The sequence below is a fragment of the Crocodylus siamensis genome, chromosome 14 (genome assembly GCF_052110815.1).
Source record: "Crocodylus siamensis isolate JL-2025a chromosome 14, ASM5211081v1, whole genome shotgun sequence".
Taxonomy (NCBI): Eukaryota; Metazoa; Chordata; order Crocodylia; family Crocodylidae; genus Crocodylus; species Crocodylus siamensis.
The window spans coordinates 28480980-28501308 of NC_143408.1; the positions used below are offsets into that span (position 1 = coordinate 28480980).

Genomic DNA, 20329 nt, shown 5'->3' on the forward strand with positions numbered 1-20329 from the left:
AGGAGCAGTTCTCGTATTGCAGACAGTGCAGCAGTTGGTCCCAGGGGAGGATGGGCATGACACTACTGTCCCCCTCCTCAGCATCTGTCTGGCTTGGAGCTGGCTTGCAGGTCACAGTGGAGGGGGAGCAACTGCTGGATTGTTTGCCTGGCTCCCCAGAGCCCAGCTGTGCTGCAGCCTTGGCAGCGCTGTCTCCTTGGCGGACACTGTCCCTGGCGCTGTGGTCTGCGCCGAGGTCCCATCGCTGCCACCCTGTCCCCTCACCAGCACCCCCGCAAGACAGCATTGCACAGCCACGCTGCACAGCTCATCAGGACTTTATTGGGATGCCAGAGCCAGGAGCAGGCAGCATGGAAACTACTGGAGGCCTGTGGCCCCTCTTGAGGGGGGAGGGCTGGACCACAAGGGAAATGCCCGCAGGAGGTGGGCTCTGCCCTGGCTCGGGTGCTGACAGCACCGCTAGCCCTGCCATGGCTGCATTACGCAAGCTCCTTCAAGGCTGGGTCCTGCAGGAACAAGCTGAAGTGACCTCTGCACAGCAGCTGCCACTGACCATGAGGGCATCCAGACACCCTGAAGAACCTGGAAGCAGGTCTTGTCTGAGGCTTTATTCCCAGACGCAGGCCTGAGCCAGGAAGAAAAGGCTTTGCCCTCAGCTGAAGCTTAGTACGTCTGCCTCTGGCCCTGGCTCAGGTGGGTTGGATGCAGGACTCCAGACCCGCTTTCCTTCTGCCAGAGCTTTGAAATGCTGCATGGAAAGGAGACAGCATGGGTGTAGGGACCTGCTCTGAGCAGCTGAGTGCCTGGGTACACATCCTTGCAAAGCCCCCTCCTTGCTGTCATGACTGCTGTCCCTGAAAGCCATCCCACATTGCGCTGGGAACCCACAAGTCTCAGAAGCTGGTCTAAGCTGGCTGCTACCACAAATATCCAACAGGTTTAGGGCCTGGGCATGCCGCGATGTGGCAGGGGGTCAGGATAACAGGTCCTCATTGCACCCTTTGGCAGCTTATCAAGCTCCTAAGGCAGGTGGCCCAACCAGCTCCCTGTCTGCCTCTGCCCTCTTCATCCCAGTGACAGATGAAGAGATCCCTGGGGAGCAACAGCCTGGATGTGGGATCCTGCAGAGCAAGCAGGGTGTAACCTCAGTTGCTGATGTGGCCATCACCAAGAAGAGTATGCTCCAAGCAAGGATTTTCCTTAGAGATGCGTCTGCTCAGCCTGATCCCTTGGCTGTGCCTGAAGCCACATCCCCGCACCTGACACCAGTTGTTAGGGAGGGGGCAGCCAGGCCCAGCAGCACCTACCTGCGAGTTCTTGAACTCCGAATATAGTGAGAAGAGGACATGCAGAGACTGGATCCGACTCTTGTAGACAGGGATGTCCAGAATTGCTAGGTCAGAACACCGTCCTCAGCACCACTGCATGTCTATGCCTGGAGCCCTCCCCAAGTGCCAGCGCTGTTGGCGTCCCCATTGCCAGCCAGTGTTTGGGCTCTGCAGGCTGTGGACTGTGTTCAGCTGTGGCCCAGGAAGGTCCTTCCCCACCTGCAAGCGCTGGCAGGCAGCCCCACTCTGCCTCTGCTGGGGCTGCACTCGGCTCCAGCCATCTCAAGCTTTTGCCGGCACAGTGCAAGTCAAGCAACAGTCACGGCATGAGTGCCAAGCAGGACTGGGCCTGACCCAGGGAGCCAAAGGGACACTGGGCACTTTCCCTGCAGAACAGCACTCTACTGGTGGCCCAAGGGCTAACTGCAGAGGCTCCATGGCTGCTTTGCTGCATACCCTGGAACTGCAGCAGGGGAAGCAGTCTCTCGGAGGGGGGGCCCATCTTGCTCCCCCACCCCAGGATCGTGCTGGTCCAGAGAGGAGGACCACATCCGACGAGGGGTCTGTGGTCAATGCACCTTGGAAGCTGCCTCCTCCAGCCAGAGCCCAACTGAGCGGAAGGAAGTGCTGCCTGCTTGACTCCGAACAGCACGATGCTTTTTGAACCCCCTTCTTCCCCAGCCCCCACCAGCCAATCCTCGGCTCTGCAATGAGGGGCAGGGAGTCTGGCACCTTTAAGAGTGAGAGGAGACTGGGACTGGCAGTCCTTTACATACCACATATCACGTCAACGTACTCTGCCAGGCCACAGCTGATGTCTGCGGTGGGGAGGCTCACCTGAAAGGAAAAGGGACCCCGTTCACTATGAACGGGCTTCTCCTAAAAGCGTGTGCTGTGTTATCCCAGCACAGAACAAGCAGCATCGGGGCAGCAGCTACACAAGCTCTCGTCTGTGACCCCTCCTGGACAGATGCTTATCAAAGGCCAGTCAGCCCTGTGTGTGTTGGCATGTGAAGGTGCCAACTCATCCATTTGTGATGTGGGTCCTGCTTACCAGGCAGAAAGAAACTCGCCAATGCGTTTGCCAACTCTAGTCAATCTGATACCGTACCTTTCCCAAGAGTTCCTCAAATTCTGGAGACCATTCCTGCATCAGAGTATCGATGTCGGGCATTGGCCTGCAAGAGAAGAGAAGCAAACCCCTGTGTAAACACACAATACAACAGCATTAGCTCTGCTGGAGATGAGGTTTCCCACTGATGCAGCTGAGATGAGTTTCCCTGTCACGCAGATACTTCTGCCCCCTCACCTGGGGGGAAGAAACCACAGGACAGACTGCTACAGCACGCATGCTTCTTCCAAACTGTCTGCCTGTGGCAAAGATCTGGACTTGTGCCTTTGACCCACAGTTGGTCTCAGCCTCCTGGCCAGAGTTTACAACCCCAGGCATGGCAAGAATGACCTCATCTTGTCTAAATAGTCCACTAGTCCAGGGACCTATCATTGCAGCACGTCATGCTGTGCATCCAACTGCAGGCCAGTGACATTCCTTCCTCCCTTCTCCTGGTCACACCTTTGGGAAGAGCTAATGATCATGCTCTGCCAAAGGAAGAAGCCTTTCCCCTCAGTGTCAAAGTACTTAAACCATGGGGAAGCCTTGCGATTAGATAGCTCACTATTACAAGTAAAGAACTGAGTACAGAGGGGTAATGCGATTTGCCGAGCATCATGGAACCTGCCAGTGGTGGGCTGGGGTGAAACCCAGACGTCCTGACTCCTAGGCCCTCTCCTGAGTCATCTGCATGTCCCCTTTTCTTAGCAAGACTTCCAGAACTGTCTGAATGACAAAGCAGGTAGGAGCAAGATTTTGCGGATTAGCAGGCATTCAAACGGCCTCTCCTGCATGCCAGACAAGGATCATGGAGCGCAGATTGCAGTGGCAGGAGGGGGCAGAGCTCACCTGGTGTAGTGCACAGTGGCAGGTGGCTTGAAGCGATGCAGTTCACTTATGCTCTCAACCCAGTTGTCGATGGCCTTGGGATTCTTCTCAGCATTTTCCAAGCTCTTCACTTTTACCTGCTGCTGAAAAGAGAAATGAGAATCTGGAGAGACTGGCACTGAGGCCTGTGGGCTTTGTTCCTGACTAGGCCAGGTGGTTTTGCTCCCTTAGCAACTGCTCTATGCCATCCCATTTCTGTACATGAGTGCAAAAGAACAGCAGGGAAAGAACACGGTGACAAAGGCAGCAACAACCAGATGGGGGAGCAAAGTTCTGACGGAAGGAAACAAATGGATCCAAAGTCTATTGATGAGGAGGTACCTGTGGCCAACTGCAAACATATCCAAGTGTCTGGGCTTCGGGGAAATTTTTTTTCAGATCCAAATCCTCATCAGACTAATCAGAACCCCCACACAGGTTAGAAAGACACTATACCACACTTAGCATGGGATTAACAGCTTTCCTCCCTTGGCAACTTACTGAGACACTGTGCTGCTTTGAATTTTCTGTTAGCCAGAGAGTGAGCACCGTGGGGTCTGACTGCTTTGTAGATGGCTCATCCAGTACTAACAGCCCAAGGTTATCTGGTTTGCCATCAGGACGTGGAACCTGCAAATTAAGAAAGAAACCAGTTGTTTTTCTTCTGTATCCAAAGCGAAGGAGGTTGAAGGATTTTTAGAATGGGAAACTGCAGATTTAAGGTTCAGGCTCCAGAAGGAATGGATAAACCTGCTAATGCATGACATACGGCTGGCCTGAGCTGCCAGTACAGCATTCCAGTTAAGCTACCCACTGCATAGACACAGGAAGAGATGCAGTCTTTGCCCCTGAAACTTATGTCCTGTTTTAATGAAAGTCAGTGCAGAACTGGTTGCATGGATCTCCTACAACAGCTTATGCACCAGGGGAAGTTGGGCAGGTCCCTACTCCTGCACTGGGCATGGCCATCTTGCTGCTGTTCCAGCAACGAGAAAAATCCAGTGGTCTCCCCCTTCCTCTGCTAAGACGGTTCCTGCAGGAGATGGCACTGCTTGAAGCTGGGCAGGAGGAGCTGCAGGGAAACCACTGACAGTGCTGTACCTTTAAGAAGGCGTCGATGTCACCAACAGCTGGAATGAAATCTGGGATGAAAGGCTGCAGCCTGTGCTCGAGCTCTATCGTTTGTGGGGTGTACCTGGGGAGAGTAAAGAGGAAGCAGACCATCGTCAAGTAATCGGCCAGGAAAGACGCTTCCTTTCCCAGAGGAAGATCCCCCTGCGCGCCCTCCACTCACCTCCTGATATACTGGAAGAGTTCTTTAATCTCTGCAGACACAGGCAGATAATCGTAATCCGCTGGGTTGTAGGCACTAAACAAAGAGACAGATACTGCAGTGCAGTCTGTTTTGACAGGTTACGATCACGATGTCATGATACGTTATCTTGTAAAAGCGTGCAGAAGTGGAGAGCAGTCCTGGGCTGAAGTCGGGCAGGAGGCGGAGGCACAAGCATCCGGTGAAGTGAGCTCTCATTCGTGAAAGCTCGCGCCTCTGATTCAGCAAGTCTAACGTGCATCTCTACCCTGCGTCCCGCGGCATGCACGTGTGGGGCAGCAGGAGAGCTGGGGGGCCCATTTAGCTCCAGACAGACTGACAGGGGAGGAGGTGGAGCCAGAGTCCCACCAGGGGAATGACACCACGCTGGCTTGCAATACCCTCCTGCCAGGGCAAGAAAGAAAGGAAACAAGGGCAGAGCAGATCTCCAAAGCCCTGGATGAAACGCAAGGCAGGTAGGGGCAAGGGCTGCGCTTGGGCGCCCGGGCTCGGCGCTGGAACCGGCGCCTTGTGGGCTGAGGCACGGTGCGTGCTCGCCCTGTGACCCCCAGCCCCGCGCGAGTCCTGGTACGGGGCGGCGGGGGCCCCCTCGGCCTCGTACCCCTGCGGCGGGGCACCGTGCTCCTCCTCCTCCTCCTCCGAGTCCGTTTCAGACGAGTCCTCGTCCTCCTCCTCGTCCGCACTAAACCCTCGCGGGGCGGCCTGCTGGGATGAGGCTTTCTCCTAGGGACAGTCGGGACCCGGCACTCGCCACAGCCCGACTCCCCCCACCCCGGGGCCGGCCGCCAGCGCGGAGGTGCCCCCCTCGGGGCCCGCATTGTCTGCGGGCGGGGAAGGGCCCGGCCTCGTCTCCACCCGCCCCCGTCCCGCGACACGGCCGGGGGGCGTCGCGCCGCTCCCGGCCGGGCCGGTCAGGGCCTGCGGGCCGCTGCGTGGCGGGTGGGCGGCCCGCGCCCCTCACCCGGCCGCCCGCGCCGCGCTCCTCGTCGCTGCTGGTGTCGCCCGGGCCCGGGGCGGGGGGCGGCCGCCCCGGGGGGCTGGCGGCGCTGGCCTCCTCCTCGGCGTCGGCCGCGTCCAGGCTCTCGTCGTACGGCTGGTTCTCCACCGCCCGCGTCTGCGGCACACGCGCGTCAGCCCCGGCCCCGCGCCGCCCCGCCCCGCCCCTCCGCCCCGGCCCCGCTACCTCCAGCGCCGCCATCCCGCCCGGCCGCAGCGCGGGGCCGTTGCCGTTGCCTTGGCGACCGGGTCTCGCGAGAGCGGGCGGGGCGCGGCGGGCGGTGCTTCCGGCTGCGGACGTGGCTCGGCGCCGCCATCTTGCGGGCCCGGAAGACGGAGCGGGGCCGGGCCGGGCTGGGCTGGGCCGCACGCGCCGCCGCCGCCGCCATGGTAAGTAGAGCCGGGTCGAACTGGGCCTCGCGCGCTCGGGGCTCGGCCGGTAACCCGCGGCCCTTCCCGCGCCCGCCCGGCCAAAGGGAAGGGGCCGCGGCCTCATTCACCTGCGGCGGGACGGGCGGGCCGCAGGGTCGAGGCGAGCGGGGGTGGCGCGTTGTCACCCGCTCGGTCCGCTCCGCACGTCCTGCCGGGGCCGCTGCCCTTGGCCCTTTGTTCCGGCCGCGGCAGGAGGTGTCCGCCGCTGCCCTCGGCGAGCCGGGTCTCCACACGGCTCCGGGCCCCCCAGGCCCGGGGATCGCCTCCGTGTCACGCCCGGGCGGCACTTCCCATTCCGGGCGGGCGGCCCCGCGGGCTCCGCAGCCTGGCCTGAAGCGTCTTCCCGGGCGGGCACTCCTCGAAGCCATCACGGGGACCCGGTGCAGCGTGGCTCACCCCTTCGCTGAGGCTAGGAAGAAAGCACTTAAACAATAGTTTTGCACGGCAGATCTTTAGGTTTTGGTTTGGTTTCTGCCCAGAGGAGCTAATTGTTTAGGCACTAGAAGCAAGGACGTGAAGCACCTTTACAGCGGTGCTAGATTTGCGAAGCCACACCACAGACGGTCTGTTGGAGCAGGTTGGGGCTCTCGCAGCGCGGCAGCAAACGGGCACTGATCCGTGCAGCATCCCGTGGAGCCTGGCTTGGGTGGTGGCATGCGTTGTACTCCTTCAATCTCGCCCAGGAAATCCAAGCGGGATCTGCCTGTCGCTAACTTAGGCTGCCTTGAATTGACAAAAACGTTTTTTGCAGGCTGCCGTAGGTGACGGGTCATCATATCTGTGTTTAAGTGCAGGATTTTTTTGGGAAGTGCGGGCCCAAATTAATTGTGTCAGTCAAACGTTTGGGAAACGGGGTTTTCATCATTCTGACCTTTGCAGGGTTGATACTAATGACCTCAGTTGTGGCAGGCACCCAGGGGCTCTGCTCCCCTCCTGGCAAACTTACCAGGGTACTGACTGTGTCAAATCAAAATGAACAGGTGAATGTCCAGAGCCACGGAGTCTCGCTCGGCTGTGGAACGTGTTCAGGCCTGAATCGCATTGATTTGGTTTTTGTTTTCCACGTCTAGGAAGTGGTTCTGTTGTTGCGAATATGTTCTGTCAGTGATCAGGATGTGGCAATGACACATCATCACTTCTTACCTGTGTGCGGCGAGCCCTGCCTCTCTCACATAACTTGTATCAAATGCTTCTGTAGTTTAAAGGCCCTTTAAGATTGATAATGCATCAGGTTCCTGTGGCTTCATAACCTCTAATGTGTCTGCTACCTGGTACAAGTAATCCATCACCTGTCCACCTCTTCTGTCAGGTGAGTTGATGGTCCAGAGTCTTGTCCCTCGTGGAGTCCTCCTTTTGCCTCTTCCATTCACAGTCGGCAGCTTTATCTGCTAGGAGCCCCCGTTCCCACCCAGGCTTCCTGTCCCCTTCTGTACAGGGGTGCTCGTGAAAGCAGAGTGTCTCATTAGTGCTGCAAAACATATTTGTGGAGCTGATCTCTGAGCCCCGAGGACGAGGGCAAGTGCATGAGGCTCACTTCTGCCTGTTTGTTTCACAAGGGATTTGCTCTGCCATAAAGCCGTTGTAGCCTGGAGAGGATTTAAGCAGTTCATTCAAGGCATCCACATACCCTGTTCAGCTCTGGGAGCCCATACAGTGAAAACTTATGGCCACATGTGGGACTGATGTCTCAAATAGGTTTGATAGTTGCCAATATTTGTCTCATTACCAAGGAGCTCTAAGTAAAGAAAAAATGGTAAAGTCTTTGTAAAACTTTGGTAGTTCAAGTGGAAGTAAATTCTTTTAGAAGGAAATGTTCTGCGTCACTATCTCGCCATATTTCATATGACCGTTTTCATGACAATATCTGTGAAAAGTCCAGTGGAGCATTCTGTGAGCTGCATCAATATCCTGTTTAATATTTTATTAACAAATCTAGTACAAGCATAGCTGACTTTTAAAATGGGCCCTGTAGAGAGGAACGATAGTTAAAGATATTCCTTCATTTGTTAACACTTGTTGTAACCTTGGTTTGAAAGCAGTTTTATAACTTTCTGCTATTATCTGTTGCCTTTGTATTTTTGCATTTCATTTGGTTTGAACAGTGGCACTCAGCTTTGTTTTTGATTAGTTCTGTGCCTTGGCATTCCTGCAGTACCACAGTGTTGCAGTGTGGTTCCTCAGGCCACTAAAAAAATATTTGAAAATAAGCTCAGTAAAAAGAAGGTCCAGAAGCTAAATTTTGGAGCTAAAATCCCTTCAGTGGTTTAAAATGGACACTTATCTGCAAAAAGAAACATTGCTCAGGTAACAGCAGATGGCTAAGTGACCTGGAGCTTTATGCCCACATACAGTGGAACCCTAGAAATACCCTGAGCCAGTCTCTCAGATTGATTTAACATTACTGCTGTAGGCTTATAAAAGGTAGCAAATGCCACTTGGACTTGTTCAGTAATCATGTCCAAACTATTGCACCAGCTTTATAGAAGGTTACTATTTTCGTAGTGCTGTTTTGCCATTCACACTTCCCTGGACAACGATTCTTGGCCTATGCATGAGCTATTGGTTCAACAGCTGAAGACTGTTAACGATGCAGGTTCCTTTACCCTAGCGGGTGGCATTTGCTGTCTTTTACGTGCTTGAATCTTATTTTGCAGTGAACAACTGCATAGAACTTGGGGTCATTGAGCTGTGTTGTGATCTGAATTGGAGGGTGGGAGGAGCAAGGGAAACGGAAAGTGGATTGGATCATGTCTCAAGAGGAACACAGGTTTGGGTCCCTCCCAGTGGAGGGTTCATGTTGCTGTGCCAAATAGGATCATGTACAGACTTTCTTCATTGGGCGCTAAGTATGCTGGGCACCATACAGAGGAGTGCAGAAACCAAACCTTTGATCAGAGACTTTTCCTTATGCATAGACCAGTACTGTTCAAAAGACACTCACCCAGAAAATCTGTTTGCCTGCTAAGTGGTGGTAACGATGCTTGTATTTGCTGCAGGTGCTGTTGGCAGCAGCTGTTTGCACAAAGGCAGGGAAGGCCATTGTCTCGAGGCAGTTTGTGGAGATGACTCGAACCCGCATCGAGGGGCTGCTGGCAGCCTTCCCCAAGCTCATGAACACGGGGAAGCAGCACACATTTGTGGAAACGGAGAGCGTGCGCTATGTGTATCAGCCAATGGAGAAATTGTACATGGTTCTGATCACCACCAAGAACAGCAACATCCTAGAGGACCTAGAAACACTCCGGCTCTTCTCCAGAGTGGTAACTACTACTACTTCTGGGTCACTTAGTACAAGCCTTGTAAGCTCTTTGACCTGAAGGAACAGTGTTAGGAGGTGCTGCGTGGGAGAGCTGTTCCTGTAGTAACTCTGTGCCTTCTTAAAACAATTTGATTGTTCTGTGGCCTGTTTCTGTTAATGAGCCTGCTCTTGTGAGCTCTTGTACTAACCCTGCCCGGAGTAGGACACCTAGTGAGTTTTAGTTGAGATTTAAACAAAAACAAGCTACTCTTGCACTAAGATAAGAAGCTAACAAGTGTGTAGAGCTCTCAATACAACCCTAATACCAGCTATTAAAGTAAGATGGTGTGAACAGAATTTACTCCGTGTTCTTGCTATACTAGTAATGCTATTTTAAAAACCTCTTTGCATATGTGTTCAAAGTGCTGTCTTTATAAAGCTTTATAATTGTCCTTCAGGCAACTAATTTCCGGCGCTGTCTTAGCTATCTCTAGCACAGCCCAGGATCTACTATCTGCTCAGGCTTCTGTGGATTACAAGGTCACTGAACCAGAGGGTTACAGCTCCATTTAGTCTTTCAGAAAGTGTTCAGCAACTTATTAAATCGTGCAACTTATCACCGCACTTTGCTGATTTCCAATGCTGTAAAAACTGGCTTGGATGGCAAGTGGAAGAACTGGAATTAGGGCATTAAAAAAGTGTTGGTCTGGCATTTTGGGGTCAGGCAAGGCTGGGTCACAGAAACGACGTCCTGGGGGTGGAAATGACTTGAGTAACACATCTATGCAAAGCCTCTATGCCACTTCAGTCTCACTCAGGCCCTCAGAGTATGATATAAACGATGTCCAGCCCTTGTGCCAGGGTTCAGCACCAAGATAAGTTTGCTCTGTAGTGCGGTGGGAGGAGCAACTTAGCACACAGTCATTCTTCATGTGTAAAGTCTCCTTTTTTGCTCTTCTCCGTCTTCAGATCCCTGAGTACTGCCGGGCTCTGGAGGAGAATGAGATCTCTGAGCACTGCTTTGACCTGATTTTTGCCTTTGATGAGATTGTTGCCCTGGGGTACCGCGAGAACGTGAACCTGGCACAGATTCGGACTTTCACAGAAATGGATTCGCATGAAGAAAAGGTGTTCCGAGCAGTCAGAGAGGTAGGCTGAGAACTTCAAATCCACCTTGCTTTAAATACAATAGTCTGTCAAGTGGCCATTAACTGCAGCTTTCTTAATTGTGAAGAAAGTGATTGTTCAGGTTTGATTATGACTTAATTTTCATTCCTCAAATCACTGTGGCACTTTTAAAACTGTTCTTCTTCTTCCATCCTGCTTTTTGTCATCATGTGTACAAGTGTAAACAGACTTCAGTAGTGTGCTTTGCTGTGTGGAACAAACCAAGCTCTTAAAGATTTAGACAGCCCTCTGTCTTTTCCTGTAGACCCAAGAACGTGAGGCAAAGGCTGAGATGCGTCGTAAAGCCAAGGAGCTGCAGCAGGCCCGAAGAGATGCAGAGAGACAAGGCAAAAAAGCACCGGGCTTTGGTGGGTTTGGCAGCTCGGCTGTGTCAGGGGGCACAACTGCAGCCATGATCACAGAGACCATTATTGAAACGGAGAAGCCCAAGGTGGCACCGGCTCCAGCCAGGTAGGAAATTCTTTTGGGTAGTTCAGATCCATTAGCAATGCAAAGGATGCTGTAGACCACATGTTAAAATGCTGAATTTGGTTTTAGGTTGTCTGGAGGTTGTGTCTTCTAGATGGATGAAACCCACCATGGGTTCATTAGGGGCAGGTCCTGTCAGACCAGGGGTGGGCAACTATTTTGGGCGGAGGGACACTTACTGAGTTGAGGGCTGCATGGCAGGCAGCCAGGAGCAGATTTTCTAAACTTTTTTTAGGGGCCCCACAAGCTGGATAGAATGGCCTGGTGGGCCACATCTGGCCTGCGGTCTGCGTTTTGCCCGTCCCTGTGTCAGACCAACCTGGTGGCCTTCTACAACCAGGTCACAAAATCCTTAGATGCAGGTGTCCCGGTGGACATAGTCTTTCTGGACTTCGGGAAGGCCTTTCACAATGTCTCTTGCACCATTCTCGTTAAAAAATTAGGCGACTGTGGCATCGATGCCTACGCAGGCAGATGAGTCGCAAATTGGCTGGAGGTCCACACCCAGAGCATGGTGGTGGACGGGTCATTTTCGACCTAGAAGGATAGGGGCAGTGGGGTCCCCCAGGACTCGGTCCTCGGGCCCGCGCTGTTTAACATCTTCATCAGCGACTTGGGCGGGGGGTGAAAAGCACCTTGTTCAAATTTGCGGATGACGCTAAGATGTGGGGAGAGGTGGGCATGCTAGAAGGGAGGGACAGGCTACAACTAGCTCTGAACAGGTGATGGGGGTGGGCAGTTGTCAGTATAGAATCCCATCCTATTCGCAAGTGTAGGGTGCTGCACCTAGGGAGAGAGAACCAGCAGCATACCTACAGGCTGGGGAACTCCCTTCTCATCAGCACAAAGGCAGAAAAGGATCTTAGAGTCATTATTGATTCCAAGATGAACATGGGCCACCAGTGTGAGGACACGGTCAGTGAGGCTAACCGCACCTTGTCCTGCATCCGCAGATGCATCACAAGCAGGTCCAAGAAGGTGATCCTCCCCCTCTATGCGGCACCGGTCAGGCTGCAGCTAGAGTACTGCGTCCAGTTCTGGGCGCTGCACTTGAGGAAGGATGTGGCCAGCATGGAGAGGGTCCAGAGGAGGGCCACCCACGTGACCGGGGCAGCAGGGCAGGCCCTGTGAGGGGAGGCTGTGGGACCTGAACCTGTTCAGCCTCCACAAGAGAAGGCTGAGGGGGGATCTGGTGGCCATCTATAAACTTACCAGGGGGAATGGGAGAATCCCTGTTTCCCCAAAGTACTACCCAGAGTAACTAGGAATAATGGCCACAAGTTGACGGAGAGTAGGTTCAGGCGAGACATCAGGAGGCGCTACTTCACGGTCAGGGTGGCTAGGCTCTAGAAGCAACTTCCAAGGGAAGTGGTGCTCGTTCCTACCCTGGGGGTCTTCAAAAGGAGCCTAGATAATCGCGTAGCTGTGGTCGTTTGACCCCAGTACTCTTTCCTGTCCGTGGCAGGGGGTCAGACTTGATGATCTGCTCAGGTCCCTACCGACCCTACCTACTATGAAATGATGGATGATACAGAGGGATGCTAAAAGTGAACAGAATTTCTGGGCACGGTTGCTAGCATTATCTGCCAGCAGGTGTAAATATTGTCTTGCTGCCACTTAAGCTCGTGCCTGAATTTTGGGGGTTATGAGATTTCAATCCAGCTCTTGGTATTGCGTATGTGCCGTTCTCTTATCAGGGTGTCTATGCAGCTGCCAGGCAGTGCAGAGGCACCAAATTTCCCAATGGACTGCTGAAATAAACAGTGAGCACTTTCATAAAGCCGGGAACCTCTCTTACACAGTTGGGTAGATGTCACACGTGCAACCTCATACATGTTACATTTCTCCTGGCTAGTACACCTGGGAGACAGGTGAGTGTTGTTTATTCCTGTTACACAAGTGAGGAACAGAGCTGCAGGTGTCATGACTTGACTGGTGACAAAAGAACTGGTAGTGCTGGAAGCACAGTTCCGGTTTAGTACTTACGCACAAGACGGTTTTCTTGTGCTCGGTTTACCTTGAGAAAAGTTCCAAAGGTGAATGGTGACGTTGATATGGCCTAGTCTCAACTGTTGTAGTTGTCCCAGAGACAGCTGTATCTTATTTCCTTTGTTCTTTAGGCCGACAGGGCCCAGCAAGGCTTTGAAGCTCGGAGCTAAAGGGAAGGAGGTGGACAACTTTGTGGACAAATTGAAATCGGAAGGAGAAAATATCATGACCTCTTCAGTTGGCAAACGTTCTACAGAGGCAGCTAAAGTTGCTCCACCAATTAATGTTGAGAGGTAGGTGTTGCCCCAGACCGTAACAGTGCTGTTTTCAGTGCAACTGAGAGGTCCAGATATGGCTTCCAGGTCTGCCAGGCTCTTCCCTTTATTTGACAGGGTGGGTTTCTCCACACATTCAGATCCTGCATGCTGACCTTTAGAGTCACAGTCCTTTCAGTCTTAGGTAACATTATCAGAGGTACCTAAATGACATAAAAGCTTAAACTCCATTTTCAAAAATGACTTGAGCAGTTAGGATTTGGAGTCTTTTAAAAAAAAAAAAAAAAATCTATAGAACTTCCACCCCAATGACCAAGGTAATCCTGAACGTTTTAACCCTGACTTTCCGGGGATTTTTCAAGACATTTGACCTATAAGTTCCCCTTCCTCATAATTATTTGCTAGAGTGTTCATTATTCCAAACAGATTGATACCCACCATGCCATCTTTTCCACCCCAGGCTTATCAGCCGTTAGGTGAGCTGTTTGGGACGTTTGTCTGTTCCACTCCTTAACCGTTGCTGTTGCATTTCTTAGCATCCTTTCAATTTTACCACCTGTTGACTGTGGAAGTGGCCAGAAACAAAGTGTCTTGGTGATGCAGTACATGAGCTTACCTACTTTTGTGGCATTTGAGTATCGGGCTTTTGCGTCTTTCTAGCGTGCATATGAAAATTGAGGAGAAAATCTCGCTGACCTGTGGCCGTGATGGCGGGTTACAAAACATGGAGCTGCATGGCATGATCATGCTGAGGATCTCGGAAGAAAAGTTTGCACGGATTCGCCTTCATGTAGAAAATGAAGACAAGAGGGGGGTTCAGCTACAGGTAAGGCTGACTGGTTCTGATGTCTGTATGTGCTTTGTGCCACTGGCCTCCGGTTATTCCTGACAGCTTTGGAAACATTATGGTGTACTGTGTTCTGTGCTGTGTATTTTTGTTGAAGTCTTCTCAGCAGATGCACTGAAAATGGCAACAGTGACAGCAAATGTGATTGCAGCCCAAATGATGGGCCAGATCACATGCACGGAGACTGAAGTTCACTTGGAAATCCAGTTCCTTGCGCTTATCTTTTCCTTTCACAGCCGTATCTATTCAGGGGATGCATATTGGCATGTCCTTTGTATCCCTTGGACTTTGCAGCGATCTCAGTTCTTTGCTTAACGCTAGCTGTTGCACGAGCCTGTTCTGCGTGCTCTGTGTTTGAATTACCTGCAGCAAGTGTAGAGTGAAACAGATCTGCCAAGAAGCTGCTCCCTTTCCAGGCTGACTTTACCCTGCCATTGCTCTCAAGTACTCAGCACACTTGCTAGCATCTGCTTGTGGTTGCAGTCAGTAGTACAGTCTTCGGAGGCTTTTGCACATTAACCCTTCCCTCTCTTCTCCAGGTCCACGTAGCATGTTGAGCCCTGAAGATTTCTCCATTTCGTATGTCCTTTGTAGCTTCTGTAATCTACCCAGCTGAGGGTTGTTACAGAATTCTACAAAGTTGGTGCAACTGCTTAATTGGCTGGGGGGTCCCCTGGTTTAGTAAAGTAAGTCCCTGTCACTTTGACCAGGGCAGGCTCCCTGAGGACTTTCCTGACACTGTCCTCCAACTTGAGAGACTGAAGATAGAATGAAACCCAATGGTAGTTTCTGGCCTTCCAATGTAACCTACGCACTAACCAGTGAAATGTGTTAATGTTCTGTGATTAGTTTAAAATAAGTTCATCAGACTTGACTTTTAAAGGAAACACTCCTGCAGATTTTTGAGCTTTGCTACGATTTGTTCCGTTACAAAAAAAAAAAACCTCAAAAAACTAAGCCCTAGGGTCCCTGTAAAAGGACAGCAGCGCAGGGGAGGCAGCTTGGAGGGAACCTTGCCATCAGTTTCTTGGACAGCATTTTGTATTGCTGAGTAGATGTGATCTGTGGTGTGTGCAGGATTGGGGAGGGGGATTCCTGGGTGTGGAGCATGTCCCAGCAGGACTGTGCAGCTGTGGTCTCTGAAATAAAACTGCTTTAACCCAGCTTGGCACCTTCTCCATTTCAGACCCACCCGAATGTGGACAAGAAACTGTTTACTGCAGAATCACAGATTGGTTTGAAGAACCCTGAGAAATCGTTCCCTATTAACAGTGATGTTGGCGTGCTGAAATGGCGGTTGCAGACCACAGAAGAGTCTTTCATTCCATTAACAAGTGAGTGCACCTGTGTGCATGGCCTTTCTCCGGTTGGACACGGAAGCCTGGACTGAAGAGGCTGATTGTGTGCCCCTAGGTTGTCAGGTTGTATCTGGTTTTTATAGGAAACTGCTTCTGCAGGTTGTTTGTGGTTAAACATTGTCGTTGCCTAAGGGAAAATGCAGTGGTTTTGGTGCATCTTCTTTCCATGCTGATCACCCTAGCTAGTTGGCAGGTATTTCTAATAATGCCGTAGACATCGCCATACTTAATGTCCTGCCATTTGTAAGGTGGCTGGCAGCGCTTGGGTACCTTTATTGGTTTTCCACCCACTTTTATAAATATGTCTGGTTGCTAGGTTTGTCCCTATGTAACGAGCTCATGTGATCCAGTGTGCTGTGTTTGTGCCCATAGTTAACTGCTGGCCATCAGAGAGTGGGAATGGTTGTGACGTTAACATTGAATATGAACTACAAGAAGAGAGCCTAGAACTGAATGATGTGGTCATCACAATCCCATTGCCGTAAGTAGGATTTGCGAACTCAGCATGTCTTTTTAGATGGACTTTGGGTGCCTTGCTCCTGGACAATTTCTGGAGGTGGCACAGGAAGGCATGGTATTCATGTGTAGGGACCTGCCTAAGTTGTGGTGAGACGGTGGGTTTTTCACGGTTCACTCACAGCGTGCAAAGCAGATTTCACAGCCATTTTGCAGTGGCCCTTCCCCTTGTGACTGGTTGGTGGAGAGGTCCCAGTGGCCCTGTCCCTCACCATTGATTGGCAGAAGGGCATCTTCACTCAGTCTACCTTGCTGCTACTTTCTTTGGTGGTTTTTTTTTTTTTTTCCCCCCCCGCGGGGAAATGGCAGCCAATGTGGACAACACTATCTTTCGCTGTTTTCCACGAAACCATGATTAGGTAGTTCCCTATTCATGTGATGTGTATAGGACCTAGGCAGGCAGCACTAACACGCAGCTTCTCTTTGTCTGCTAAAGGTCCGGTGTTGGTGCCCCTGTAATTGGGGACATTGACGGAGAGTATCGCCATGACAGCCGGAGGAATCTCCTTGAGTGGTGCCTGCCAGTGATAGATGCCAAAAACAAAAGCGGCAGCCTGGAGTTCAGCATAGCTGGGCAGCCCAATGACTTTTTCCCAGTGCAAGTTTCCTTCATCTCAAAAAAGAATTACTGCAACATCCAGGTATGATTCACCTTGCCTGTGCCTGTAGTGCAGAGCTGGGCAGGCGGCTCTCTGTGGGAGCTCACTGCAGCTCGTGGAATAGGCGGGTGCTGTGACTCGCTGAGCAGCCGTATTGTTTCCCTGGCCCTGCGAGCTGTCAGACACTACCTTTTATTCAGCACAATGTGAGATTCCTGGAAGAGTCAGCAGCAGTAATAGGGAAAGCCTGCGGGCCTGGCATCTTGCATCTCTCGGGGCTGCAGCAGTTGAGATTTGGATGGGAATCTCCAGGAACCAGCTAAGAGCTTTCTGAGTGTGGTGAATTTCTCATTCGGAAAAGGCAGCGTGGCCCTACGCACCAGTGCTTAAAAAGGGCTTCTGGTGAGCTGGGGTGTTTTGAATCTAATGCCACTACGGGTCGCTTCGTCCAGTTCCCTGAAACATGCTCTGCACCTTCAGCTGGCTCTGGAATTCTTCACCAGGGTCTCAAGCACCAGTCAAACTTGCCTCTGTGCAGCAGTGGGTGAAGGAGTCCTTCTCAAACCACTTGACAAGTGGTTTGCCACGGAAGGTCACAGTATTAATTACTGGAAGCAAGTGAAAATCCCTTTTTGTAATGTGAAGGCTTATTCCAGTCTGGCGGGAGGACGTGGGGCTTGGAACTGAAGGGCACCTCTCTACCTGCCTGATCAAATAAGCAGCTACAGCATGAGTTTCCTCTCCTTCAGCCTTTCCCAGAAGCAGTAGCTCATCTCTGCACAGGGACATGATAGTTGACATAAATGGGGTAACTGTCTTTGGCTCCTCTCAAAAGTAGGACAGTGTCTACTTAAGCTGAAGCTGACCCAGTGAGTGAGAGAGGATTTGTCCATCCACCCCAAGTCACTTGCTTGTCCTGACCTTCAGTTAAAAAGCTCGGTATAATTTGTGTTTTGGAGGCAGAATGTGAAGTGTTGAACTAACTGTGTGTGTTGTCTCTGCAGGTTACCAAAGTGACCCAGGTAGATGGGAACAGCCCTGTGAGGTTTTCCACTGAGACCACCTTTTTGGTGGACAAATATGAAATCCTGTAACGCCAGTAGCAGGGGTCGCAAAGGAAATTTTTAAATTAAAAATGGCTGAAGATTACTATGACCGTCTGGAACGCCACAGCCCTCTCTGCTAGGACACATGACTCTGTCTACCTACCTGCAGCGTCCTGGGTCACAGATGGACTTTGGCAGAGAATTGGCATACTCACTGGGGGAAGACTGCAAGCTTCTTTGGCAGATTCACAGGCCAGCAAGAAAGCAGGATCTCCATACAGATCCCTGGCTCTGCCACCTCCCTTTACTTTCTCCCAATCAACTGGCTAGAGCTCAGTCCCAGAATGTAATTTTAGATCTTTGGCTTCCTTTTTGGTTTTGTGTATTCTGTTTGTTTGTGAGTCTTGCCCTTTTAATTTCTCCACTGCCTTCAGCCCTTGCTTACAGTCATTCAGAGTGGTGTTAAGATGTTCTCTACATGGGCCCCTGTTCCATTGCAACTAGACAAAGGCTCTAATCAGACCTAGGTTTTGAAAGGTGGGGACTTAATGGTCATAGTACAGGTGCTCAACCCTGCTGTGCTGTGGACTTGTCCGTTCAGCTCTGCTTCCAGGCGATAGACCTGCCATTCAGCTAGCTGTCCCAGCGAGCCCATGTGCCTCTACCGGGAGTGCAGTTAACTGCAGCTGCAGGGGAGGAAGCGTCTCTGCCAGAATTGTCTGTTGCGGTCTCCTGTTGCAGGTTGGGAAAATGCTTAAAACAATTTCACCTGTCTAGATGAACCGTCTTTGACCTGTCCTGATTCATTTGAGGCTTTCAGAGTAAATTGGGCATTTTCCTATTCCTGAGTAGTTTGTAAGTGGGTACGGAGGTGGTTTTGTTCAGTGGCTTGAGTAATTCTGAATTTCCCCTGTTAAAGTATAGTTTTCTTGGCACTTAGTGAGAGAGGAGGAGGGAAGCCTTGGTTCCAGCCCAGAGATTTCTGGTGGGAGTCAAAGATCTGGGAGTGCTTCTGAGTTGTGTGATGAGCCAGTCACTACCCAAGGTCACAATTGCACAGGAACTCGTAGCAAGACCCCAAAGTTCTGGGTGAACACGGTGCACGAGCTGGTTTGTGGGTGACGGGATGCGATTGCTCACAAACAGCTTGCGTACGGTGTTCCGCAGTGAGCATCTGTTAGTCTGAGTGCAAACCAGTGCTTGCAGGGTCATCTGCCAAAGAAGTTAGCCGTCTCTTCTCCCGTCCCTCAATGACATCGGCAAGGAACTGTAACCTCTGTTCTTTCCATGGGAGGGTGATGTGTTCTGTGGGAGGGGAAACAAGCCCTGTTCCGTAGTTAAGTAGACAATGAATCTTATTAATTCAGTTGTGTTCAAGAGTTGCTTGTCTGTATGATTTTAAAAATGGAGTCCAGTTTAGTTTCAAACATCAAACGAGCATTTTTCTTAAAATACTTTCGGGGTCATATTTAAAAAACAAAAAAAAAAAAAAGTTTTGTAACCCTGTATAATAATGACCTAGGGAATAGAACACATTCCAGTGTACACAAAGAATACAGATTCTTTAATCAAATAAAGAGTATTATAAAAGGACACTGGCTGAGGCATTGGCCTGTTCACGTGATGGGGTGTCTTCACTTTAGGTCTGTGTGCAGTGCCTGCTGCAAGGAGGCATGGATGGCAGTATCGGAGTTTTATTGACTGCAGCTCCATGTACGTGACACAAGTAGATCATAGGAAAAACCAGAAGGGGAACAGACAGTCTGGATTTCAGTGTGGGGTTTCTTGCCAGTAAGCTTTTAATTGCGTTTTTAAAAGAAGAGTAACTGTCAGGATTAGTGATGTGGGGGGTGGGCGTGGAGTTGGCTGTTGGTGAATGGATCTAGGTTGCACTCCCTTTAGCACTGGTGCCAGGGGTCCTGGGAACACCTGCTTTCCCTGCTCAGCATCAGACAGCCTCTTGTACATGTGGGGTGGGACTGTGTCCTTGGGGTGGGGGCTAAAATAACCAGGCTAAGAATTCTGGCAGCTTAATGTTGGGTTAAGCCACTGAGACCGTTTCCATTTTCACTCCCTTGCAGCTGCCTAGAGGCTGTCCCACCAGTTCTCCAGACTGTTGTTCAGCCAAAGCCCTCGTCCCCTGCAGGCACCCAGCCAGGGCATTGTCCCAAAAACTCAAAAGTTTTGAAAATGGAGCATCCTTCCCAGTTCATGGGAACGGGGGCAGTGTGCGCGTGATCACCAGTGGCTGCAGCTGGGGAAAGCAGCTGTCGCTACAGACTTGTGCATACTTTCTAGTCTTGTTTTCAAAGGGAAATTGAGAGAAAAGTCCACGGGCAATGCTTTCTGCCCCTTCCCAACCCGTCTTCCTACTTGCACAAAGGGTGGGTGATGCAGTGCAGTAGGCCGGAGCTCTGGCAGTTGTAGCTTTAAATGGAAAAGGGAGTTTGAAGATGAGCTAAAGAACAAACTGAACCTATGAAGTTGACCCAAGTGTTAAACTCGTGCCTCTCCCCTTCCCATTCAGAAGCTCTCCACAAATGGGAGGCTTTGCTGCACTGCTTTGCCACGGGAGGTATTGCTTCAGCTCACGGATGGAAAGGACTGACGGGGAGCGGCTTTGGAAGAGCTTTGTAGTTGCAGGCAGGGCTCCAGACTCAAGTCTTCCTCGTTAGAGGAGGATGCAGGAATGGGGCTTGTGCTGCTTGCCCAGGTATCAGTGTTTCTGGCTCTTTGCT

At 51.4% G+C, this 20329-nt stretch overlaps 2 protein-coding genes across 7 annotated transcripts; one reads left to right on the top strand and one right to left on the bottom strand.

Moving 5' to 3' along the window:
• Positions 1 to 301: 301 nt before the first annotated feature.
• Positions 302 to 5961, bottom strand: IFT46 (intraflagellar transport 46). 5 transcript variants are annotated; one of them, XM_090027704.1, is made up of 11 exons: positions 5823 to 5961; positions 5601 to 5753; positions 5241 to 5362; positions 4601 to 4675; positions 4408 to 4501; positions 3808 to 3936; positions 3289 to 3407; positions 2440 to 2506; positions 2105 to 2165; positions 1308 to 1393; positions 302 to 748 (listed from the first exon to the last, which is right to left on the bottom strand). In XM_090027704.1, the coding sequence occupies exons 1-11, from the start codon at positions 5835 to 5837 to the stop codon at positions 653 to 655; spliced, it is 1017 nt and encodes a 338-aa protein (XP_089883830.1). In that variant the 5' UTR covers positions 5838 to 5961; the 3' UTR covers positions 302 to 652. The 5 variants fall into 5 exon arrangements, with proteins under 5 accessions (XP_089883830.1, XP_089883829.1, XP_089883827.1 ...); XM_090027703.1 differs by having other exon boundaries at positions 3289 to 3410; XM_090027701.1 differs by lacking the exon at positions 302 to 748 and adding an exon at positions 756 to 1121.
• ARCN1 (archain 1 coat protein complex I subunit delta) lies at positions 5896 to 19184 on the top strand. Of its 2 annotated transcripts, none has more exons than XM_090027699.1 (10): positions 5896 to 6025; positions 9064 to 9327; positions 10275 to 10454; positions 10738 to 10943; positions 13082 to 13243; positions 13886 to 14051; positions 15259 to 15406; positions 15803 to 15911; positions 16383 to 16587; positions 17550 to 19184. In XM_090027699.1, the coding sequence occupies exons 1-10, from the start codon at positions 6023 to 6025 to the stop codon at positions 17637 to 17639; spliced, it is 1533 nt and encodes a 510-aa protein (XP_089883825.1). In that variant the 5' UTR covers positions 5896 to 6022; the 3' UTR covers positions 17640 to 19184. The 2 variants fall into 2 exon arrangements, with proteins under 2 accessions (XP_089883825.1, XP_089883824.1); XM_090027698.1 differs by lacking the exon at positions 5896 to 6025 and adding an exon at positions 6165 to 7376.
• Positions 19185 to 20329: the final 1145 nt, after the last annotated feature.